The 25295-nt window shown below is 46.5% G+C and overlaps 1 protein-coding gene and 1 pseudogene across 6 annotated transcripts; both read right to left on the reverse strand.

Annotated features, from left to right (window-relative positions):
- Nucleotides 1-241: 241 nt before the first annotated feature.
- Nucleotides 242-11814, reverse strand: FNDC5 (fibronectin type III domain containing 5). Of its 6 annotated transcripts, none has more exons than XM_043991742.1 (7): nucleotides 11465-11814; nucleotides 8631-8928; nucleotides 5449-5564; nucleotides 4675-4873; nucleotides 3743-3835; nucleotides 1782-1912; nucleotides 242-1402 (listed from the first exon to the last, which is right to left on the reverse strand). In XM_043991742.1, exons 2-7 carry the CDS (start codon nucleotides 8725-8727, stop codon nucleotides 1397-1399), a joined length of 642 nt encoding a protein of 213 aa, XP_043847677.1. In that variant the 5' UTR covers nucleotides 8728-8928; nucleotides 11465-11814; the 3' UTR covers nucleotides 242-1396. The 6 variants fall into 6 exon arrangements, with proteins under 6 accessions (XP_043847677.1, XP_043847676.1, XP_043847675.1 ...); XM_043991741.1 differs by lacking the exon at nucleotides 11465-11814 and adding an exon at nucleotides 9332-9472; XM_043991740.1 differs by lacking the exon at nucleotides 11465-11814 and adding an exon at nucleotides 9028-9185.
- LOC122746210 lies at nucleotides 3156-3673 on the reverse strand (annotated as a pseudogene).
- Nucleotides 11815-25295: the final 13481 nt, after the last annotated feature.

The following is a 25295-nucleotide window of genomic DNA, read 5'->3' on the forward strand; positions in this document are numbered from 1 at the left end:
CTGGATGGGAAGAAGTAGGGTAGCAGCCAAATCACTGCCTGTTTGTAAGCCCTACCCCTTCCCTGTCAAGTTATTTGAAGAACATGGCTTGGCTAGGTCCTAGGTGCTTTCAGTCTAGCGGGCATGGATGCAGAAAGACTGAAAACATTGTGCATTTTCCAAAAGGGGAAAGTGGTCTGGGAGAGAGGAGAAGGTGAAAACAAGAATGGCTTGTATGCGTACCATGATAGAGGCTCACTGGTTCCATATAGGAGATGCTAAGAGCTGGTGATCAGGCTGGGTTCTGGGCTTGGGTTTTTTTTTTTTTTTTTTGCAGGGCAGTTGGGGTTAAGTGACTTGCCCAGGGTCACACAACTAGTAGTGATAAGTGTCTGAGGCCATATTTGAACTCAGGTCCTCCTGAATCCAGGGCCGGTGCTCTATCCACTGCACCACCTAGCTGCCCCCTTGGTTTTTTTTTTTTTTAATCAGGATTTGGAATTTCATTTTAAGTTCAGTTGCCTTTTCCAGTATAGGACAAGGAGGTGGAAGGCAGGAGTGGAGAAACAGTCAACAGAATGCTTTCCCAAACTGTGGAACAGCCCTTCCTATCCTTGCTCCTAGGGCTTTTTGGAATGGGGTACAGGGACGTAGAAGGAAAAGGAAAAGGGAAGAGAAAGGGTGAGTGTCTCCCTGCAGAAAGCCAGTTATGCTTCAGTGATGCTCATAAAGAGCTTAGATTTGGAAGGTGGGGAGAGAGAGATGGAAGGAATTGCCAAGGCCTAGTCAGTAGGCTTGGAGCTGGTGAGAAGTCAGAGGTGGAGTATCTATGGGGGTGGTGGGAACAGGCTGCCCTTGTTGAAGCCTGGGCCTATGGGACTGGAAAGGTAGGAACCAGTCAGCCCCTCCAGGGAGTGAACATGCTGGAGTCTCCTGTTTCCCCAGCCACTTGTTTGGCCTGAAGCCTCACCCAACTTCTTGGGTGCCCAGGGACAGCATGAACATCACTCCTCACTACAATCCTTCCCATTGATCCTTGGCATCTTGCAGCTCGGGGACCCCTTCTTCTCAGCATACCCACGACAACTACATCCATTGAAAGTGTTTTTGGAACTGGTGGGGAGGTTTGAAGAGAGAGAGAGAATGTGAGAGTGAGAGAGAGAGTGTGTGTGTGTGTGTGTGTGTGTGTGTGTAAGAGGAGTTGCTCTTAAGGGAAAGCACAGTGGAAAGATAACAGCTAAGAGCAGGGATTGAGAAGAGGAAACCCAAGTCTGGGGGTAGGGAGGTGAGAAGGCTGATAGTGTAGAGAGAGGAGGAGATGGAGAGGACCAGGATCTGAATGACCATTGTCAGAACAACGATTCTCTAGTTCTGTTCTTCCCAGGTGCTCAAAGCCCTTTGAGTAGGTAAGAGGTTTTCAGATCTGTTTTATAGAGAAAGAAACAAAAGCCCAAACATGGTAAGTGACTTGCCCAAGGCCATTGAGTCAGGCAGCTTTCCTAAATTGTTACCTCATCCAATCAAGAATTCCCTCCTCTTCCTTCTCCTCCTCCTCCTCCTCCTCTTCCTCCCCCCTCTCTTCAATGGCACTGGCCTTTGGCACCCCAGGAAAAGAGAGGATCCAAAATTAATTTGGAGATTCCCCTGGGACATGGACTGCAGCCAAGCTGGTCTCTGTCCAGCTGTAGCAGTGCCAAGGCCCTGAGCTGACCCTGGTGACATCGCCAAGGAGGTGAATGGGGCTGGCCAAGGCCCACCTTTACCCCACCTTTAGGGCCCTTGGGGCCCAAGTGTACCCTCACCTTGCTTCGAAGGAGACCCCCACCCTGGTGCTCTGGGGTGCTATTCTCTGAGGCGCTCTTGGCTTTCTCCTTGTTGTTGGGCTCATTGTCCTTGATGATGTCATACTGGCGACAGAAAAGAGCAATGACACCTAGGGAGGCAAGAGCTGAGGTTAGAGCAGTGAAAGGCCAGAGCAAGGGTCTCAGCCCTCAGCCCACGGGACACGATATGGGGGTGGGGCTGAGGGAGGGAGGGTATTCTTGCTGCTGTTTCTTCCTCTTCCCCACCATCACCCACCAATTAAGAGACTGTCTGCTTGAGCAGAGTCTTGGCTCACTTGCATGGGGGCCTCTGGAGAGAGTGCTCTAGTTTTGGGGGTAGGAGGAGAAACCTGAGGCCAAAAGGGAGAGAAAGTTGGAGGCAATAGGGCCGAGGCCCCTCCAAGTGTGGATCTCCTAGCCTGGATGTAGTAGCAGCCAAAGACCCACAGCTTTCGCCCCAGAGAAAATACAGGACAAAGGGTCAGGGACCCAGGTCCCCCAGGGGTGTCCTGGGAAGAACTTCATGCAGCATTCTGGTGCCCTCTTTCAGAGCTCACCACTAGCATCACCAAGAACTCACCTTCTATAATTTCTGGTATATTAACTCTTTCCTTATGAATACAAATTCCTTTCTAGCAGAGACTGGTTTTTTTTGTTTGTTTGTTTGTTTTTGTTTGTTTGTTTTGCGGGGCAGTGAGGGTTAAGTGACTTTCCCAGGGTCACACAGCTAGTAAGTGTCAAGTGTCTGAGGTCGAATTTGAACTCAGATCCTCCTGAATCCAGGGCCAGTGCTTTATCCACTGCACTACCTAACTGCCCCTTGACTGTTTCTTGTTTATCTTGTATCCCCAGCACCCAACATATGAATAAATGCTCAATGAATTTAATTGAATGGAAGGGAATTGATGATAACTCTCCTAAACAAGTGTTCTTATCCTCATTGGAAGAAGAGACTGAGGCAGAGAAAAGTGAAGTGACATGCCTCAGGTCATCTAACTAGTCAGTAAATCTAAGTGCCAGTTTTTGAGCTCAGGTCTCCTGACTGAGAGGTCATATCCCTAATTTCAGGCTCCTTCCTGCCCAAAGCAGTGAGGCCTTAGAGCAAGAGGTTAAGTGGGAAGACAGGAGAGTGATCCTGAGTGATTTTTTTTTGGTCCATTCTAGCAATTTAATTACTGCCATGTCATTTTTTTTGGTTTTGTTTTTTGGTGAGGCAATTGGGGTTAAGTGACTTGCCCAGGGTCACACAGCTAGTAAGTGTTAAGTGTCTGGGGCCAGATTTGAACTCAGGTCCTCCTGACTCCAGGGCAGGTGCTCTATCCACTGCACCACCTAGCTGCCCCAACAGCCATGTCATTTTAACTCTTGCATTTTCTCAATTGTTTCTTCCTTGTATTTGCCCTTTTCCTTTCCTACTTGGTGAGGTTTGGCTTTCTGTTCAAGGATCTTTTTGCAATCTTTGTCCAGTTTATAGCCTTGTGATAACCACCTTGCTGGGATGAATGCCCACATGGACAGTTGTGACATTAGCCTTCTCCCGCTGCACACACTCAATGTAGATCACATACTTCTTTCTGTAAACCCGGACTACCTTGCCAATCTGCTGTCCTTTGTGGTGTCCTCAAACTACATGGACTTCATCATCTTTTCGAATGGGCATGGAGCGGACATTCCTGTCTCAGCTCCTTCGAAAGAGAAGATGTAATTTTCCCCCATATGTGGGAAGGGGCATTGAAATGCCTCTTGCAGTTCTTGCTCAGGTCAAATGTCATAAAAGGATTGAACTTCATTTTGACCTCAGAGCCACTGAGGAAAAGAAGAAGCTGAGGAGCTCAATCCTGAGTGATTCTGACATAGCCAAAGGGAAGACAGAGGGGGTCCAGCCCTCTGGGTTCCTTTTGTTTCCCCCTTCTTCCCCTCCCTGGGACCAGAAGGCTCACCTGCCCACATGAATAGGACCACCACGATGATGAGCACCTCGCCTGTCCTAAGCTGCTGGCTCTTCATCCCCATCTCCTTCATGGTCACCTCATCTGTAGGGGAGAGGGAGGGACACTGAGACCCAGCAGCCACCCCCACATGTCAACAAGACGCCCTCCTGTCTGTGGGGGGCAAATCCCCTGACAAAAGGCCCTGCTTCACAGGGAGACCACACTGGCAGCTTGAGAGCCCTCTTTCACAAAGTCCCTGGAGAGCCCGGCTCTCTGTTTTACATATGGGGAGGAAACGAACCTCAGAGAGCAGAGGGGACACTCCTTGCCCAAAGTCAAACCGGAAATGGAAAAACCTGAATTCAGACTCAGCCTTCTCATGTCTGTAAGCTCAGTGCTCTTTTCCAGACAACTCAGCATTAGACCTGACGGTCTTCTTATTCTTCATAGGAGGAAGAATGACTGGCCTCCAGTCTGTTATTCCAGAAGTACCAGCCCTGGGCCTGGAGTCCAAAAGACAGGTTCAAATCCAGCCTCAAAAATTTACTAGCCATGTGACCCTGGGCTAATCACTTCATTTCTCTCAGCCTCAGTTTCCTCAACTGTAGAATGGACATAATATCAGCAGCATCTACCTCCCAGGACTTGTGAGGATCAAATGAGATGGTATTTGTAAAGCACTTAGCACTGTGCCTGGCATATAGTAGGTGATATGCAAATGCTTATTCTTTCCTGCCCCACCTCACACCTCACATTGTAACAGAACTAGAGCCCTACCTGCAAGTTTCTCAAACCCACCTCTGTCCCCACTGACTGACTAGAGGGGGCCTTTAAGAGAGTTCAAGGCTGAAGAGCACAAATCTTGGACCTGAGCAAGCTACTCGGTCCTATATCCCCCTCCCTCAGCTTCCCTTTCCCTAACCCTGTCCTTGGGCTCCTGCCTTTGTTTTTGGAGGCCAGCTTCTCTGCCTCTCGAGGGGTCTTGAAGGTGACAGGCTCACTGGCAGGGCTCTGGCCCTGGATGGAGATGGCTTGCACGTGAACGATGTACTCTGTGTCCTCCTCCAGATCCCAGAGGGCACAAGAACGGGTGGAGGTGTTCACCTCCTGGATAAACCGCAGCATCCGCACATCCTTCTTCTGTAAGTAACAGCAAAGACCAGAACCCCTCTAGATAATGACACTATTTCCTCTGGCCCCTCTCCTCTCTGTCTCCTCACTCCCACTTTATGTTGCCTTCAATCCCTCCAGCCTGTGCATGCTGCCCCTACTTCCTCCGGCCCCTCTAGACCTGTCCATGCTGACCCACACTGCCCCTGGCCCCTTGTCCACCCTATCCCCCACTCCATGCAGTCCCCTATTCATACTGCTTTCCATTTCTTCCTCATTTTTGACATTGCCACCAGTATTCCACTGCCTCCAGTTTGTCTATTTCTTCCATCTCCTACAGCCTCTCTCCATGCAACCCCATTTCCTTTTCCCTGAACTCTCTTTGTCTCCAACCCCCTACCTTATCCCAACAGCACCCCCCACCACTCACACATATCTGGTCCAATTCCTACCATGCATACTTCCCTCCCCACAACAAGCCACCTGCAGGCCCAGTCTTCATGACTGAAGGAAGCCAGGTCCTGCAGCCCCATGCATACATTTCCCCTTTCTCCACTTCTTCCCCACCTCTCCCTTATCTCACCTTACCCCGGGTTTGATATTACCTGCTGGGAAATTGCAAAACCAATGACCACCTCGTCGTCAAGCACGTCCCAGCTCACCATAGCTGAGTTGGCCGTCAGTTGTTTGACGGTGACATTGACTGGGGCAGAGGGGCTGTCTGCAGACAGGGGGAGGCAGAATTTGAAACCAAAACAGACTCTTTGGCCCAAGTCACCTGATGAGCAGGTGTGGGCAGAAGGAGAAACCACGCCACTCCCCAGCTCCTAGCTCTCTGGGCCCTCCTCTGCCTTCCTGGGTCCAGCTGAATGGTAGCTGAAATCAGAACTAATGGAGGCAAAGATGCTCTCCCTAACTTCCTTCAGGACATCTCTCTGGGGAGCTTATTGACTTGTTTTCGATTTCTCACCCAATGATGGACCAAGAATCATGTACACATGCAGAGAAAGAAACTGAAGAACAGAGATGTCAACAACATATAAGTCTGAGGTGGATACAGGGCTGAGAAGATCCAGGTCCTAGCTCCCTGCTTGGCTGGGGAAGAGTAGAGCTATTTGTGGTGGTAGTTTCAGTTTAGTTCTTCTTCTTCTTCTTTTTGGTGAGGCAATTGGGGTTAAGTGACTTGCCCAGGGTCACACAGCTAGTAAGTGTCAAGTGTCTGAGGCCGGATTTGAACTCAGGTCCTCCTGAATCCAGGGCCGGTGCTCTATCCACTGTACCACCTAGCTGCCCTTCAGTTTAGTTCTGATGAAAACCACAACCAACTCAACCCATCTGAAGGGCCATCCTCCGCTCTGTTTCTAACTCTACATAAAGAAGAGGATCAGGGGTCCCATGCTTTCCAAATTTCCTGCTCTGAATTAGTCATGGGTGAGAACCAGAGTCTACCAATGGAGAAAATAGATCTGAACCTGGTTCATAACTGCTGGATTTTATCTAGGTTTGGATGGAGACTAAATTCCCTGACCTTGACCCAACCATGGGATAGGAAGATAGTAGGACCCAGGAGGAGCTAAGTCCTACCTTCCACCCCTGGGACTTCCGGATGGACAAGAGGGCAAAGTTTTCTGGGAAGTAGAGAAGACAATTATACATTAGAGCTGGGGACAACCTTCCCTGAGACAATGACCTTTAGCAACAGGCTCAGTTCCACAACCCCATAAAGCTGTGCTCAGGGTAATGGTCCAGAAGAATGGGGAGAGAAAAGCTTATTAATTCTGGGGGAACACAGACACTAGGAAGAATCTTTAGGTCTGTCACCAGTAGATTCTTACTTCCCAAATTTGACATATTGAGAGCTAAGGGAGGGCATGGGGAGGAATAGCAGGAATAGAGTTGAACCTGGATATTGGAAGGTTCCTGATTGGGGCCTATCCCTAAGACTTGATCCTGAATAGGGCATAGAATAAGTAAAGAATTGGATGCGTCACTGTTAAGGTCTAGACAGAGGGCAGGAGAGCACTTGAGAGAGGTCAGTAAGGTCCTTCTGAGAGGAGAGAAGCAGGAATAAAGATGGGGAGAGAGAGAGAAAGAGAATATCAGGGGGGCAGCTAGGTGGCACAGTGGATAAAGCACCGGCCCTGGATTCAGGAGGACCTGAGTTCAAATCCAGCCTCAGACACTTGACACTTACTAGCTGTGTGACCCTGGGCAAGTCACTTAACCCTCATTGCCCTGCCAAAAAAACAAACAAACAAACAAACAAAACAACAAAAAAAGAGAATATCAGGGAAGATTAAGGAAAATGGAGAGAAAGGAGAGGTAAAGGTTAAGTGGGGGAAAGAATAGGATGTAAAGGTAAGGAAGAAGGCAAAGGTGGGGGCAAGAGATTGGTAAGGGGTGAGTATAGTTGAGAAGACATATCCCCTATACTCTTTTGTCCTCTCTTTTCCTCCCAGGAATACTCCCTTACAATTCACCATTTAAAAACAAAAACAAAAAAACAATTCATCATTTATTGTGGGTTAAATGTTAGAGGGTGAAGGTAATGGGAAGGGAGGTTTGGTGGAGTTAGGGCATAATGATTAGAGGAATCCAAGCCTGGGGAGTGCTCATGCTGCCCCAACCTCCTCCCAGATAGAAGGAATGGAGACATTAAGGATGAAGAGACAGAAGATTAAGACAGACTAAGAAATGTGAAGACAAAGAACCAGAAACAGAAATGGAGAAACAGAAAAAACAGATACTGAGAATATGAGTAGATAAATGGAGGCAAAGAGCTGGGGAAACAGTGGTACAGAGGTTGAAAGTCAGAAAAACTGAATCATAGAGTCAGAAGGAGACAGAGAGGGAGAGATGGAGGCAGGGAGAGAGAGACAGATGGGAAAGAATCATCAAAGCAGGGGGACAGACAGTCTTGCATGTGTGTGACATCTTCCTTGATATAATCACTGGGTGAAATATTTCTTCTTTCCAGACTACAGGTACCAACTCACCTCGAGCATCTCTGCCTAACACACACATCCTCAACCCCTTGCCCTGTTCCAGGCTCTCAGTCCCGAAGAATTCACTTGAAGGCGTGTGTCTGTGTTGTGTTGTGCTCTGTGTGAATACTTTGCAAGTGGGGGGAGGGTAGGGAATGTAGATTGAGTTTATACCTTAGGGCTGAGTGGGGGACGGGTTGGGGTGGGGAGAAGGGGCACACCACGGGACACTAAAGACTGGTCTTGTGCTCTCTCCCACCACTTCATTTGTTCCCTTTAGGGCTAGAGAGATGGCCTTGGACAGCCTGGAAACAAATATCCCTGTCCAAACAAGGGGGGCTCAGCGGGAATGTAGGATGGTGATCGGTGGACGGAAAGATTTGGAGGGCGGTGCTGAAACATCAACAGATCTGGAGTTAGGGGCAGAAAGGCAGGAAAGGAAACCGACAGGGCCTGGGATATGAGGGGTTGGAGAGGTGAGGAGCAGCTGTTAAGTGTATTGAGGGGCAGATTGGGAAGGGAAAGGTTGGGCCTGGGGACAGAGACCTGGAAGTGAGCGTATGGGAAGACGGGGAGTTAGGGGTGGGGGACAGCGGGTTGGGAAATGGATAAAATGGAGGGGGGGACTGAGGGACAGTCTGCAGGGAGAATCCCCTACCCGTCTGCTCTCCCTCTTCTGATTCCCCGGCTTCTCACCCCAAGGGCAAAGCCTGGTTCTTCCCCTCAGTAAAATCCTCCCGAGACTTAACCCTATCGCTGCCGCAGCCCTCCCACCCCCGGTCCCGACCCTACGGGCCCCTTACCCGCCTCCACCAAGCACAGGCTGGCGGAGCTGAGGCAGAGCAGAAGCGTGGCGGGGATGCAGAGCAGGGAGGCGTCCGCCGGCCGGGCCGCCCGCATGGCGGCTCCTCCCTCCGACCTCCCCGCCGCCTGCTCTGGGGCTCAGGGCCGATGGCGCGCCGCCGCCTTCATTTCAGAACCGCGGACAGCGGCTGCGGCCCCACTAGCCCCACTGGGCTGGCGCTGCTCGTTCCGCCGCGCTGACGGCTTGGGCTCGGGCTCTAGCTTCGGCTCCAGGGACGGGAGGGGCGGGCGCCCCCGCTGGAAGGAGAGAGACACGGGGTAGGGGCCGGGCCGGGACGGCGAGGGTCCCCCCCTGCTCAGTCCGGCTCTCCCTCGGTGACCCGGCTCCGCGGTTACCTGCGCGAGCCTGGACGGGCACGGCAGCTGCCTGAGGAGCTGGCAGAGGAAGCCAAAGGCTCGGTGGCTGTCCCGGCGGGGCCGGAGCCGGGAGGGGGTGGAAGAGGACTGTGCACCCCGCCCCCGGCCCCGCCCGTCGCCTCCCTCCGCTCCTGCAGCCCCTGCTTTCCTCCCCAGCCCATTTAACCAAGACTCTCCTTCGGAGACACACGGTAGAGCCTCTAGCTTTGACCTCTCCTGGAGCCCCTCATTTCCCGTCATCTCCCTCATAACCTCAGTTCCGCGGTCAGTCCCCGAGTCCCACCTTCAGGCCTTCAGTGCTCCTCAGCACCTTAGTCACCTCAGTGCCTCAGCCTAAGACCCGAGTCTAAGACTCAGTCTCCTGAGCTCCTTCAGTATCTTCAGTTCTTCAGCCCTTCAGCGCCCCCCCCCCGCCCAGTCTTTTTAGGACCTCAGCCCCTCTAGTCCCTTCGGTCCCTTCCACCTCATTCAGCTTCTCAACCCCTTTAATTCGCCCCTTCACTCAGTCTACTCAGTCCTTGAACCTCTCATTCCCCTCCCTCCCTCTCCTCAATCCCTCCGCCACCTGACCCTTCCCAGTCTTCCTCAAAACCTTCGGCCTCTCTGTTCCCCTCTCCTTCCTCCTCAGCTCCTTACCCACAAAATTCAAAGTGCCCTTGGAGCAATGACCTTGCCCTCTCCTTTATCCTATCTATGCTTTTTTTTCAGGGTGAGAGGGAGAGAAGGGTGCCATGAGAGGGGGGGTGACATCTGAGCTTAGGAGACCCCAGAGCCCCCTTGACTCCTTTGAACATACCTCTCACCCCAGCCAAATGCAGGCAAAACCCAGAGTCCACAAACAACGGTGAATCTCCTGCTCTCCCTCTACCCCCATGACTGATGCTTGGCCTCTGAGTATGGTCAGAGAGAGGCATATGGAGGTGGTGCTGAGAGGGAAGACAGTGTCCTGGGGCACCTTATGCTAAGGGGCTACAGTCCTCCAGGAAGGTGCTATGATGCAGTGGGGAAAAAATGAAACTTGAAATTAGGGCCTGGGTTAAACTTCTAGCTCTGTTATTTAACTACCAGAGAGACTTTAGGTAAGTTGTTTCCCTTCTCAGTTTTCCCCTCTTTAAAATGAGGAGGTTGGACTAGATAATGTTGAAAGCCCTTTCCAAATCTAAATCCTCTGAACCTTGAACAAGTTTACCTTAAAGAAGCTAGGTGGCAGAGCAGATGAAGTGCTTGGAGTTCAAATCCTACCTCAGACACTGTGCAATTCTCAGGCTCATTTTCCTTAACAGTAAAATGAGGATGCTAATAGCACCCACCTCCCAGGGTTGTTGTGAGGATCAAATGAGATATTTGCAAAGGGCTTAGTTCAGTGCCTGGCATACATTAGGCACTTAATAAATGCTTCTTCTTTTCCCTTCTCCCTGTGAAAGTTGGAGCCAAGGTAAGCTCCTGGCTTACCTTGCACAGACATGCCACATCTAGCTAAAACAAGGGATAAGATTCCCCCAAGTCCTCCAAGGGCCTCTGTTTTTTAGGGTCATCCATTTCTTTCTCAATGGCTATCTCCACATATGCTGAAAACAGCAGGGAGTTTTCCTACTTACTCCCACCACCTCCTTTGGATTTTGTTTGAACCTCCAGGCTGGGGAGGCCCTGGGGGCTAAGGATGCCTGGGATCCCCTCTGGAGAAGAGGGCAGCTCTTCCCAAATCCCTAGAGGACAAAGCAACTCATGGATGAGGATGGTTTGATCTAAAAGGGATGATTCTTCCCCACCCCCTCCCCTATATCACATTACTTGGTATTTCACCATTAACAGCTACTCATTTCTTTGGGTTAAGAAAACTTTCTGATTTTCCAGGGTCTTAATACCTTAGACTTATAGGCCATCTGACCTAAGAGCCTGAGACAAGAAGGGGCAGTTTCCTTATCTGAAAGGTGGGGAGTGAGAGTATTTATACTCCTGGCTTCAGTGGCTGGTTGGGGAAAAAAAAGCACTTTGAAAATTTTGGAGTGCCTTGGAAATAGGAGTTATTAACATTGACATTAATTACAGTAATATTATCATTATACCCCAAGGTCACATCCCAAATCCAGGAGAGAGCTTGGAATAGGAGCCAGGTCAGAGCACAGCATTGTCTGTCTCCACCCCCTCCCCAGTGGAAGGGGGCTATGCATGTCATTATCAGAAAGTGGAGGGGGATGGGTCAGGAGCTAGGGTGAATATTTAGGAAGGAGCAGGGCTGGGAGGATAGAGGGGAGCTCACTGAGGGAGAGACAGTGGTTTTGTTTTGGGTCAGAGCCTTGGGGGGGGGGAAGGGATGGGGGGGGGAAAGAGAAGGGAAGGAGGAGAGTAATAGGGGATAGTAGGAACCTACAATGAGAAGTTCACCCAGGCCCACCCCCATGCCTCCACCACACACCTTTTTCCTGGCGGGAAGTCTAGTCTGGTCTTCTGTTCTCGGAGTCTGGAGCTGGGCTCTGGGTTCCAGGCTCTAAACTCCAGGATCTAAGCTCAGTCTGATCATCTTCCTCCTCAGTCTCTCTCTAGTCCTGCAGCTGTTGTCTCATCCTCTGACACCCCCTTCCACTTCTCAGCCCCACCCGCTGTACCCTCCACCAGCAGGCGCCCTGAAGAGGGGCTCACAAGAAGGGGAAGTCTGGAAGGGGGAGGGCAGGACACTGGGACAGCTGAATCAGTTCTGGGCCTCAACCTGAAGAACTGGGCAAACAGGGTCAGCAAGAGGTCAATGCCTTTGCCTCTCGGCCTCCTGTTCTGGCCTAGGGAGGGGATCAGGGTGGAACTGCTTCCAGTCCTGCTCTGGGGAGGCACAGAGCTCAGCTGCCACCTACTGGGCTCTCAGAACTATTGTCATATGCAGTGCCACAGGAGTCAAAGAAATTTCAAAGTTGGGGGGCCCTTAGAGATCATCCAGCCCAATCCTTTTCTCTTACCAGCAACATGAATATGACTACTCAACATGCATTTATGCAGGGTTTAAGGTCTGCAAAGCACTTTACTTGTGCTATTTGTTTTAATACAACAACCCTGTAAGGTGGGTGCTATTATTATGCCCATATTAAAGATGAAGAAACTGAGGCTGGAAGTGGTTAAGTGACTGGCTCAGGGTCACGCAATTAGTAGATCTTCCTGACTCCAAATCCATCACTTTATCCACTGCTCCATCTAGCTGCCTGATATACTAGTGACATTTCTATTTCTATAGAACACAATAAGTACTACAAAGCCTTTTCTTCATTAAAACTGTGTTGGGAGGGGCAGCTAGGTGGCACAGTGGATAGAGCGCCGGCCCTGGATTCAGGAGGACCTGAGTTCAAATCCGGCCTCAGACACTTAATATTTACTAGCTGTGTGACCCTGGGCAAGTCACTTAACCCCAATTGCCTCACTGAAAAAAAAAAAAAAAAGAAAGGAAAAAAAAAAACTGTGTTGGGGGCAGCTAGGTGGCGCAGTGGATAGAGCACCGGCCCTGGAGTCAGGAGTACCTGAGTTCAAATCCGGCCTCAGACACTTAACACTTATTAGCTGTGTGACCCTGGGCAAGTCACTTGACCCCCAATTGCCTCACTAAAAAAAAAAATAAATAAATAAATAAACTGTGTTGAACAATGCTGGCATTATTATCCCCATTTTATTGATAAAGAAACCAAGGTTCAGGAAAGTGAAGTAACTGGTCTATGATCACATAGTGAATCAGTGGCAGAGCTGAAACACCAGCCTTAGTGTCTTGACCCGAAGTCTAGTTGTCTTTCTACATCATTTTACCAGCGCTTTAGAAGCCAAGTCTTCTAACTTCCAATCCTGTGTTTTCTCTGTAATGTGTGGGTGGCTCTCAGATCTGAAGTGCTGGAGTTCAAAGGAAAGTCTTCAGTGAGGATGGACTTAATCTACTCCTCAACCTTAGCCAGTTTAGGATGGAGCCATGCTGCTCCAGATTTGATTTCCATTTTAGGCTTCCTCCCTCCCTTCTTTTCTTCCTCCTTTCTTTCTTTTATTCTTCCTTCCTTTCTCTCCCCCTTTCTTTCCCCCTCTCTTCCTTTCTTTCCTCCCTTATCTCTTTTGTTCCTCCCTCCTTCTTTCTTTTCCTTCTTTCCTTCCTTCCTTCCTTCCTTTCTTTTTTCTTTTCTTTCTCTTTCTTTCTTTTTTTTCTTTCTTTCTTCTTTCTTTCTTTCTTTCTTTCTTTCTTTCTTTCTTTCTTTCTTTCTTTCTTTCTTTCTTTCTTTCTTTCTTTCTTTCTTTCTTTCTTTCTTTCTTTCTTTCTTTCTTTCTTTCTTTCTTTCTTTCTTTCTTTCTTTCTTTCTTTCTTTCTTTCTTTCTTTCTTTCTTTCTTTCCTTTCTCTTCCCAGAGTAGAAGTGGGAAAACCAAAGCATGAAAACTGTAACCTACTCTGTTTTTCTAACTTGTCCCAGTTCACTGCATCTTGAGTACTCTGTACACCTGAACTCCTAAAAATCAGATCTTGTGAGCCCTCACAAATATATTTCTCTTTAATAGTCATCCAGAGTGCAACATTAGCTCAAGGCATTTAATGAAATAGGACAGTATGGATGAGCAATATTATATCTCCTCCTTCCCCGCCCCATAAACCTGGTATATACTCTCCCACAGATACACACAACATAAGCAGGGAAAAGGCATACATATAAAGGTAATGAGTATTTAGGCACCTGTGGCCAAGACATGTTTAAGGAGGAAAGATTCATGCCTCTGATGTTGCAGGGCTGCTAATGATGTCCTTACCCTGATCTTGCAGACTTTGGTTTCGGTCTCTACTCTGCTATGGAAGTTAGTCTTTGGGGGCAGCTAGGTGGCTCAGTGGATAAAGCACCAGCCCTGGATTCAGGAGGACCTGAGTTCAAATCTGGCCTCAGACACTTGACACTTCCTAGCTGTGTAACCCTGGGAAAATCATTTAACCCTCATTGCCCTGGACAAAAAAAAGGAAGTTAGTCTTCACCATCTTCAGCTAATGGCTCCCCTTCAATTCTGGCTTGTGCTACTGCTATGTACTTTTGGAAATAACTGGAAACTATACCTTAGGATACAGGAATTCTTACAAATTTTTGTGTCTTTGGTGAAATCTGGTGAAGCTTATGAATCCATTCTCGGGAAGAATCTTTTTAAATACATAAATTAAAATACATAGAATCACAAAGGAGATCAATTATATTGAAACAGTTATAAAATATATATCTATATTTAAAAATCCATGTTTATAGGTCTCAGGTTATGAACCCTTGCCCTAGGAGCAGCAAGATCTCTGGGCCTGCCTTCTCTCAAGATAGAACTCACCCCCAGGTACTGGATTTTTTCTCCTCTTGCCAACTTCTCTCAACCTTATTGGACTCTGCAAGGGGTTGAGGTTGGGGGCACGAGAACCTTCTGTGTGTGTGTGTGTGTGTGTGTGCGCGCGCGTGCGTGCTCGCGAACCCGAGTGGGTGTGCGCCCACACGTGCGTGTGTAGCAATGAGGGTTAAATGACTTGCCCAAGGTCACCCAGCTAGTAAGTATCAAGTATCTGAGGCCCGATTTGAACTCAGGCCCTCCTGAATCCAGGGCCCGTGCTTTATCCACTGCGCCACCTAGCTGCCCCAGAGAACCTTCTCTTTTGAAGTGCTTCCGCTGCAAGATAGCATTGCTGGGGCAGCTAGGTGGCACAGTGGATAGACCACCGGCCCTGGAGTCAGGAGGACCTGAGTTCAAATCTGGCCTCAGACACTTGACACTTACTAGCTGTGTGACCCTAGGCAAGTCACTTAACCCCAATTGCCTCACCAAAAAAAAAAAAAAAAAAAAGATAGCATTGCTAATGGTGGGGGGAGGAGAAGAACAAAATCATCTCTCCCTTTACTGACTATCCAAGAGGCTTAAAGGATAAGGTAAAGAGCAAACATTGGAACTCAAGGTTCTTCTTTTTAGGTGGCTGCTTTAGAGTGGGGCCCACTTATTTTTAATCTAGTCACAAGGGGCATGCCTGATTTTTTCAGCCAATCTTTGGAAGTTCCCTGAATTCGTGAGTTAGCTTCATTTAACAAGTGTCCAAGCCAATCAGACAACTGTGTCCTATGTTCCATTGGATGGAAGTTCCATCCAATGGAGTTTTATACTTTGTTATCAGGATGTTTAGGAAAATATAACACCACTCCCCATTATCATTTTTTAATGAACAGAACATGCAGAACTTTGGCAGGAGAAAGTATCAGCAACTGGGAGAAAAAGAAAAGGTCTTAGGAAGAAGGTGGCGGTTGAACTGAATCTTGAAGGAGACCAAGGGGAGAGAGATTTTATTCTAGACATAGAAGATGGCCGGTACAAAGTCATGGAGATAGAAGATGAACAGCAAGGCCAGCTTGGCTGGAGTAATGTGTAATAAAGCAGGAAAGGTAAGATAAAGCCAAGTTGTGAAGAACTTTGAATACCAAACAGAGGAGTTTACACTTGATCTTTGCAGGTGATAGGGAGCCCCTGGATTCTGCTGAGTAGAGTCAGATCTTACTTTAGAAAAACCATTTTGGCAGCTGTATGGAGGATGGATTGGAAAAGGGAAAGACTTGAGGTAGGGAGGCCAATTAGAAAGCTACTGCAATATTCCAGGTGAGAGGTGATGAGTACTCAAACAAGGATGGTAGCTGTGTAAATAGAGAGAAGGAAACATATGCTAGAGATGTTGTGTCAATAGAAACATTGAGATTTGTCTTACTTGGCATAGTCCTTGACAAAAACAGGGAAATTCAGAAGAGGGGCAGGTTTGAAGGTAAAGATAATGAATTCTGTTTTTGACATGCTGCCTATAAGATAGGACATTCAGTTCAAAATGACCAACAAGCAATTGGGGATGAGAGCTGAGGAGAGGCTAGCGCCAGGTATATAGATCTGGGAGTCATCTGGATAAACAATGGCAATTAAATCCATGGGCACTGCTGAAGTCATCGAGTGAGAAATTGTAGAGAGGAAGAGAGGGGAGCATCAAACAGAGCCTTGGGATATAGCCCTTTCCCAAAGTTAAGGGGTATGACTTTGCTGGATGTTAATCCAGTGAAGGAGACTGAGAAGGAATGGTCAGCCAGTTTAGGAGAACCAAGAAAGACCAGTGTCACAAAAGTCCAGAGAGGAGAGAGTATGCAGAAGAGCATGGTCAATACTGACAGATAGAGAGAGGTCAAGAATGATGAGGTTTGGGGGCAGCTAGGTGGCGCAGTAGATAGAGCACCAGTCCTAGACTCAGAAGGACCTGAGTTCAAATCTGGCCTCAGACACTTGACACTTGCTAGCTGTGTGACCCTGGGCAAGTCACTTAACCCTCATTGCCCTGCAAAAAACCCAAAACAAACAAGCAAACAAAAATCCAAAAAAAAAGCCTACTATGTACCAGGCACTATGCTAAATGCTAGATGTTTTGAGCTAAATACAGGAGTTTTTATTTTAACCTTGCAGTAGTAGAGAGCCACCAAAGTCTCTTGAACATGAGAATGACTTAATCAGACTTGAGCTTTAGAAAGATTGTTTTGGTAGCTGTGTGGAGGAAAGGGGAGAGCCTGGAAGCAGAGAATCCAAATAGGAGGTTGTTGCAATCTTTCAAGGGAGAGGTGATAAGAAGCTGATCTGGGGTAGTGACTGTGTGAATCAGTCATTCAGTCCACAAATATATTAAGTGCCTCCTATGTGTCAGGCATGTGCTAAGCACTGGGAACCCAATGATCCCAGCTTTTGGGTCAAGAAATTAGTATTTCACAAAAATTATTGGGAAAGGGGGAAGCTAGGTGGCCCGGTAGATAAAGCACTGGCCCTGGATTCAGGAGTAACTGAGTTCAAATCCAGCCTCAGACACTAGCTGTGTGACCCTGGGCAAGTCACTTAACCCTCATTGCCCTGCAAAAAAAAAATTATTGGGAAAACTGGAAGACAGCTTTGCAGAAACTAAGTGTAGACCAACATCTCACACCATATACTAAGATAAGCTCCAAATGGATATATTTTTTAGACATAAAAGGTGACACCATAAGCAAATGAGTAGAACATGGAAGAACTTACATGTTAGATATACAGATAAGGGAAGAGTTCATAACCATACAAGAGATAGATGGGATACATCCTTAGTTCTGGAAGGAACTTCAGAGGCCGTCTCATGAAATCTTATCCTAAATAGAGGTCCCCCCTACAACATCCTTGGAAAGTGGTCATCCAGCCCTCCAAGAGGAAACTCCTCCAAGAACTATGGAGGATTCTATAAGAGAGAAAGGACTCACAGCTCTTACAGTATCATGAATGATGTATTTTCCTTAGTCACACATGAATCCTACACATGTGTCTCACTACCATTGTTCTCCAAGTTTGTGCTCACTCTTTCCGTGCTAGTGAGGTTTATGTGAAAAATGTTTAATTGCTACTACTGTGTTTAATGAAATTATTTAATATTATGATGTTTAATACCTGCTATTTTTTACTATATTATTTTAGTAAATGACTTTGATAAAAGCTAATTCAGTCTTCTGCCTAATTCTTCATGGGAAACACACCAGTGGGGACTCAGGAGCTATCACAGTAGGAGTATCCGACGACAGGATTACACTTAGAGGCAAAGGTAGCAGCCACCTTCTGGGCTCTCAACCTTTGAGCGAGTGAAAGTTAGATTAATATCTTAAAGGAGAGGCTATACTCCTATCGAACTTTTAGTCCATTAAAAACCCCAGGGCTCTAGTCTACTGTGTCCCAGAGCCATAGGCACAAAATATGTGTGTGTGTCTCCAGTGTGAGTCATGGCAGAGAACTTGTAATGCCATCGCTGGGTTGATTGCCATGGGTGAAGGGGTATTAAGGCAGGCCTGGCCAGGGAGGGTCACTGCCACAGGTAGGGGGTGGGAGAGAGGGAACAGAAGAAACCACTATCTGGTAACTTTCCATTTTACTATTATTTTTGTTAGTCACTAAGCTGGGTTGTTTTCATGCTGCCGAAGAACTAAAAGTGCTGTCAATATCCCTTTAATTTTCATCACCCTGGGGCAAAGGCCCGCCCTAGTTACAGCTGTTACCCCCCCCCCAACGTTTTCAAAAGAACTATTGTCTCACTAATGATGAAACATGCTTCCCACCTCTTGGCAAAGAGTAAATGGAGTAGAGATGCACTAGGAGGGATACATTTTTAGACATGGCCAATGGGTTAATTTGTCTTGTGTGGCTATACTTTTTGTTAAAAAGGAAGATTTATTTTGGGGGTGGGATGGGGGATGGAAGGGGGAATTTGTGGATAGTGATAGTGATATAGGAAAAGAAGAAAGAAAAGAACATCAGTTAGTAATGTATAACCTATATCAAATTGTTTGCTGGCCTCAGGAAGGAGGAGGGAAGGGAGGGTGGGAGAAAAATTTGGAACTCCAAAAAATATCTTTACATGTAATTGAGAAAAATTAAAAATCTTTAAATTTAAAAAAAGAGCATCAGTGAAACATTCCATCCATGCTTTGCCCACTCTTTACTTGTACTATTGATTTTTTGAACCCAAATTCAGGACATTGGAGCACTGGAAGCCAACAGGGACAGGACTTGTGATATCATTGGCATAGAGAATGCCTAGTTAAGAAAACTTCTGGGGGGGGGGTGGCCAGCTAGGTGGTGCAGTAGATAAAGCACTGGCCCTTAATTCAGGAGGACCTGAGTTCAAATCTGGCCTCAGACATTTGACACTTACTAGCTGTGTGACCCTGGGAAAGTCACTTAACCCTCATTGCCACGCAAAAGAAAACAAACAAAACAAAAAATGAAGAATAAAAATTCTTAAAAAAAAAAAAAAAGAAAAGAGAAAACTTCTGGGGGTAGCTAGGTGGCACAGTGGATATAGCACTGGCTCTGGATTCAGGAAAGCCTGAGTTCAAATCTGGCCTAGCTGTGTGACCCTGGGAAAGTCACTTAACCCTCATTGCCCCACAAAAAAAGAAAGAAAGAAAGGAAGGAAGGAAGGAAGGAAGGAAGGAAGGAAGGAAGGAAAGGAAGGAAGGAGACAGAAAGAAAACTTCCTCTACCAATGTAGGTCAGGCACCTTTGGTCTAGGCAGAGAAGGTTAAGTGACTTCCTTGATGTTGGCAGAGGGGAGAGATGGAAGGGGAGTTGAATTTGTCTCAGAAGCTGTTCTTTCCCACTATACCACACTGCCTCTTACCCAAAGTATTGACCCCTTTTAAATTTGGCCGTCAATCTTGCCCATCATTCCACACTGTTAAGAGCTTTCTGCATTCTAGTTGTCATTCAACCTATCAGCTCTCCTCCTTGCTTTTTTGCCATCTGCAGGTTTGATAAGCAGGCAGTCTATACCTCCATCTAAGTCACTAGTAAAAATGGTGAACCAGAAATTTAGCAGAGAAACAGAGAGAAACCTTAGATGAGTAAAGAAACAATGAGAGAATGTTCAGCTGTCCATGATGATCTGAACTAACCAGATTCTGTCTCTCTCCGATATCCTGAAGAATGGGAGGAATTCAGCATTAGCGATGTGATAGCAGCATCAATGTCAGTGATTTGCCCCAAATTATCCTTGAGCATGAGAGAGGTGTTACAGTCTCTCCATTCTCTGGGATACCAGGGGGAATGAAGGGTTCCTTGAAAGAAAAGAATCAGGGCTAAGAAGTGTTTAAAAGGGCAAACAAAAAGGGAAAAGAACTTGAAGAGGGAGAGGGAAACCTGATCAGGATCTTAAGAACAATAGCAGGGGGCGGCTAGGTGGCGCAGTGGATAAAGCACTGGCCCTGGATTCAGGAGTACCTGAGTTAAAATCCGGCCTCAGCCACTTGACACTGGCTGTGTGACCCTGGGCAAGTCACTTAACCCCCATTGCCCCGACAAAAAAAAAAATTTAAAAAAATAACAACAGCAAAAGCTAGCATTTTTGTTGTTATTGTTCCCTCATTTCAGTTGTGTCTGACTCTCATGACCCCATTCTTGGCAAAGATACTGGAGTGATTTGCCACTTCCTTCTCCAGCTCATTTTACAGATGAGGAAATGGAGGCAAACAGGGTTAAGTGATTTGCCCAGGGTCACATGGCTAGTAAGTGTCTGAGGCTGGATTTGAACTCATGTAGCTGGGTCTTGCTGATTCCAAGCCCAGTGCTTTATCCACTGCACCACCTAGCTGCCCAGTTAGCATTTATATAACACTTTAAAGTTTGCAAAAACATTTTACTATATTAGCTTATTTGATTCTCACAATAACCTTGTCAGGTATATCCCTTTTACAGATGAGGAAACAGGGGTAGGGAGAGGCTAAGTGGATTGCCCAGTGTTACAGTTTATAAGTTATTGTTAATGTTACCTGTAAGTTAATGTCAGAAGGTGGAAGGATTCAGCATAGAAAAGAAGGGAAGATGAACCACAGAACTGAGAATGCTTCCTGGGCCTGGAGAAAAGAAAAGCGTCTGTGTGTCCGTGTCCGTGTGTGTAGATGGTTGTGAGTGTGTATGGAATGCAGAAGGATTTCAATCCGCAATCATTCTGCAATAATAATAGCTAGTATGTATGTAGCACTTTAGGGTTTGTAAAGTGCTTTACCAATGGAATATTGGATCATAACTGTAGGAGGTAGGTGCTATTAATTATCCCCATTTTATATCTGAGGAAACTGAGGCAGACAGCAAGTAGTCCAGGGTCACATGGTTGCTAAGTATTTGGGACCAAATTTGAACACAGGTATTCTTTTTTTTTTTAGTGAGGCAATTGGGGTTAAGTGACTTGCCCAGGGTCACACAGCTAGTAAGTGTTAAGTGTCTGAGGGCTGGATTTGAACTCAGGTACTCCTGACTCCAGGGCCGGTGCTCTATCTACTGTGCCACTTAGCTGCCCCTGAACACAGGTATTCTTGAATCCTGGTTCAGTGAACTTCCTTATGGGGAAGAAGGATCAGATTGGAGGCGCTTGACCCCAGAAAGGAGAACTGGGAGATGTCAGTAGAAGATACAAGGGGGCAGGTTTCAGATTGGGGCTTAGTGTCAAGGAAAACTTTGAAACTATCTAAAAGTGGGCTACTTTGAGACGGAGGAAGCTGGAAGCCTGTGAGAAGAGATTGACTGATGGCTTGTTAGGGATGCTAAGCAGGGAATTCCCACTTCCTGCCTGGGAACAGGTTGAATCAGAAGAGAAAGAGGTCCCTGCCACCTCTGAGGTCATGTGATTCCATGGGTGAAGACTGGTAAATGTTGCCCTAAATTTAAAAAAAAGAAAGAGGTGGTTTAACTAAACCGAATGCCAATGAGCTTGGCAGTCACTTCCCGGCCAAATTCTAGGCTGGATTATAATTTTTTTTGGGGGGGGGAGGGCAATGAGGGTTAAGTGACTTGCCCAGAGTCACACAGCTAGTAAGTGTCAAGTGTCTGAGGCCAGATTTGAACTCAGGTCCTCCCGAATCCAGGACCAGTGCTTTATCCACTGAGCCACCTAGCTGCCCCCTAGGCTGGATTATTAAAGGGATGATTTGTAAGTACTTGGAAAAGAAGGCAGCAATGACTGTTAGTCACCATGGATTCATTAAGGATGTCATGCCAAAGTAACCTCATTTGCTTGATTTTTAATAATGAATATAACAAACAAAACAACATTTCAATAAACAAAGAACAAAAAAGGGGATTGTATATGAAACTGTAAACCTCTGTTAAATTGTTTTAAATTGCATATGAAATTCAGAAAAACTTCTTTCTGTTTTCTCCTGTGCATTTTTAAAAGTTTTATTGCTGCTTTCTTTTTCTTCATCATTCTACTAGCCACCAATTCCCTCTCTGACAGCTCCTGCCTGACAAATAGAAGCCTTCCCTTGGAAAAGGTGTTATTGTAGGACTCTTCCTGACCCTGTGGACCATAGCATGCCAATACTTTTCATGGGGTTTTCTTGGCAAAAATACTGGAGTGGTCTGTCATTTCCATCTCTATCAGATTAAGGAAAAGAGGGTTAGTGACTTGTTCAGGGTCATACAGCTAGTGAGTGTCTGAGTCCAGAGAATGTGGGCTCTGGAGTCCCTGAGTTCAAGTACTTACTACCTGCATGACTTTAGGCAACTTCTTTGGGTCTCATATTTTTTACCTGTAAAACAAAATATTATTGGACCAGGTGATCTCTAAGGCTGTGATACTCTGATATTTTTATGGGGGATATAAATTAGATGATACTATAAGGAGGGATAATCAGGACTATCTTTGATCAGTGTGATGAGATCCCCATTAACTTGATGAGATTATAGATTGTCAGCCTTGGAGGCCCATGGGGGCACTCTCCATGGAGAGTGTAAGCATACCCAGTAGCACTTTGTAGGAACTACTGATTCATTTTCAATGACTGGGGCTATCACCAGATGATCAGGAAGAAGACTCTTGTTGAAGTGCCCTTTGTGTCAGGCTAAAAAGGAGAGGAATAACTTATTCTCAATCTTTACCCATTTTGATTTTTCTTAGTTCAAAAGGCAATCTGGTTTACAATAGAACAGTCCTGGATCTGGGGAAGAGGAAAGCCTATTCTTGCATGTGGTCCCTCCCCTGGGAACTGGAGAATGAGTATGTTGGAGCAGGAGCCCGTGGAACATGACACGTGTTTATACTTGGCCTGAAAAGAGAGTGGCTGAGAGATTTCCTTCCCAGACCAAGAGAAAGCAGCAACCAGGCATAGGTACAAATCCTGAAAAAGTTCATGGAAGAAGCAGACGTGATTGGTCATGTGGTCTTATGACAAGAATTCACGAGCCCCAACCTTCTGAGGTGGAGGATTTAAAATTCTTATGCATCATGATACCAGAATCTCACCTTCTAATATGAGAAGGGAGATTTCCTGGGCAGAACCACAATGAAGGTTACTTCTTGGGTAATCCCAAGTTTGAAAGTCCCTGTAGGTATTTGAGCCACCCAGAGAGAAAAGTGAATTTCCTAAGTCCACCATTCTTCTTTTTGTTTTGTTTGTTTTTGTTTGCAGGGCAATGAGGGTTAAGTGACTTGCCCAGGGTCACACAGCTAGAACATGTCAAGTGTTTGAGGCTGGATTTGAACTCAAGTCTTCCTGATCCAGGGCAGGTGCTTTATCCACTGTGCCACCTAACTGCCCCGGCACCATTCTTCTTTTTTTTGTTGTTTTGTTTTGTTTTGGTGAGGCAATTGGGGTTAAGTGACTTGCCCAGGGTCACACAGCTAGTAAGTGTTATGTGTCTGAGGCTGGATTTGAATTCAGGTCCTCCTGAATCCAGGGCCGGTGCTTTATCCACTGTGCCACCTAGCTGCCTCTTTATGCTTTTTTTTGTTTTGTTTTGTTTTGTTTTGTTTTGTTCCATTCTTCTTGGTTTTTTGTGTGTGTATGTGTGTGTGAGGCAATTGGGGTTAAGTGACTTGCCCAGGGTCACACAGCTAGTAAGTATTAAGTGTCTGAGGTCAGATTTGAACTCAGGTCCTCCTGACTCTATCCACTGCGCCACCTAGCTGCCCCTTGTTCCATTCTTCTTCTTCTTCTTTTTTTTTTTTTGTAGGGCAATGGGGGTTAAGTAACTTGTCCAGGGTCACACAGCTAGTAAGTGTCAAGTGTCTGAGGCCAAATTTGAACTCAGGTCCTCTTGAATCCAAGGCCAGTGCTTTATCCACTGCGCCACTTAGCTGCCCCTCCATTCTTCTTAAAGAAAGAAGATTGCTCACATAAACCCCATGGCAAGAAGAACAATGAATGGGATTGGTGACTTGAGAAAGCAAGAAACCCAATCTGACCAAAGAGCCTGCCATTCCTGTGAGTTGTTTGGGCTTTGATATGTCAGGGATTGTTTATTCAGCAGGCCCCCAGGTATCTTTACCATCTTGGGGGATAGTTTACACTATAGGGTATTGCTTGAAGTCTTAGGGGAAGAACCCTAAGGACCCTTTGGAAATCAAGAATCACTGGAATGTAAAAGGATTGCCATTGAGACAACCCCAAGTTCCGTTCCTTTCCAAGGGAAGTTTACTAGCTCTTTGAGAACTTCATGTGTTTTCTGTATCTATTTATGGCCTGTGAGTTCTTGGTATCTTCTGCATTTTCTGTGGAGTGGAGTGGAGTTTCTCTGGTTCAATATATGTTTAATACCTTGAGTGATTATATTGGACTTGGGGACTGTGTTCCCTACATTTGGAGAAACATACACATGAGTTACCCAGCTGTACTGGGAGATTGTCCATGAACTCTACAATCCAGTGCTCATCCTCTTTGTTCTTCCTTGAACATGACCCTTCATCTCCCAGCTCCAAGCATTTTCATTGGCTCTTCCCCATTCCTGGAAAACTTCCCTTCTCATTCATTCCCATCTCCTGTTTTCCTTCAAGTTTCAATGAAAATTCCATATTCTGCAAGAAACCTTTTCTAACCTCATTAGTGTGAACACCTTCCTTCTGAGATTATCTTCAATTTATCCTGTATAAAATATTTTATTTGTACATACTTGTCTGCATTTTGTTCCCTCTTGCCTCATTAAATTGTGAACTCCTTGAGGGCAGGAATTCCTTTATTTTTTGGCCTTTATTAGTATCCCCAATGCTAAAGCATGTAATAGGTGCTTAATAAATGCTTGTTGAATTGAGTTGAATTGGCAGTTCTTATTTATCATTATCTTGTTCTTCATTTCTATAGGAAGCCCTAAAGTTCAAATGAATTGACACACTCTCCAATATTCTAAACCATTTTACTCAGAGGGGCCCACATGTAGGGGCAAGAGAGAAAGAACAGATGGAGGAGCCCAGAAGAGGCGTATGTTATCACAGCTGGTAACATAGAACAGCTGAACTGTGGTAACAGGAAGGCAAAGAGCCCTAATGAGGGTACTAACTTGTCTGCCAGCCCACGGGCTTCAGATAAAAGCAAAAGGAGGTCAGTTCTCGGAGCTGGTGTTCCAAAAGTGGCCCTCAGGAGGTGTCCTGTACTGAAAGTATTGACAGGTAGAATTGCAGAAGAGACCTCAGTGAGACACGGTAACATGGTTCTAGGGCACCCTGCTTCCCTGAGTGGCTTTCTTGGGAATTCTGTATTTATGACCCTGGGCTGTGTGTATTTGTGGGGAAAGAGACATCCTCTCTGGGCTTCAATTTCCTTTCCTGTAAATTGAGGGTCCCTAGTGCCTCCCACCTGTAAACCCCATGAACTTAAGGGTGGTGCATTATGTGCAGAGCTACTTGGCATATCAAGCACAATGAACACTCAAGAATCGGGGAGTGATGCTTCTGGGTCATGCACTTACTGAGCCTTTCTTTCCCGATTAT

This window comes from Dromiciops gliroides, chromosome 3 (assembly GCF_019393635.1).
Source record: "Dromiciops gliroides isolate mDroGli1 chromosome 3, mDroGli1.pri, whole genome shotgun sequence".
NCBI lineage: Eukaryota > Metazoa > Chordata > Mammalia > Microbiotheria > Microbiotheriidae > Dromiciops > Dromiciops gliroides.

Bases quoted from the DNA above. Each gene is read 5' to 3' on its own strand.
- FNDC5 (XM_043991742.1), bottom strand. From the start codon at position 8,727: ATGCGGGCGGCCCGGCCGGCGGACGCCTCCCTGCTCTGCATCCCCGCC. The intron at 5,565-8,630 runs GTAAGGGGCCCG...CCCTGTCTGCAG, and splicing joins CCTGTGCTTGGTGGAGGCGG to ACAGCCCCTCTGCCCCAGTC. The intron at 4,874-5,448 runs GTAATATCAAAC...TGTTACTTACAG, and splicing joins GTTTTGCAATTTCCCAGCAG to AAGAAGGATGTGCGGATGCT.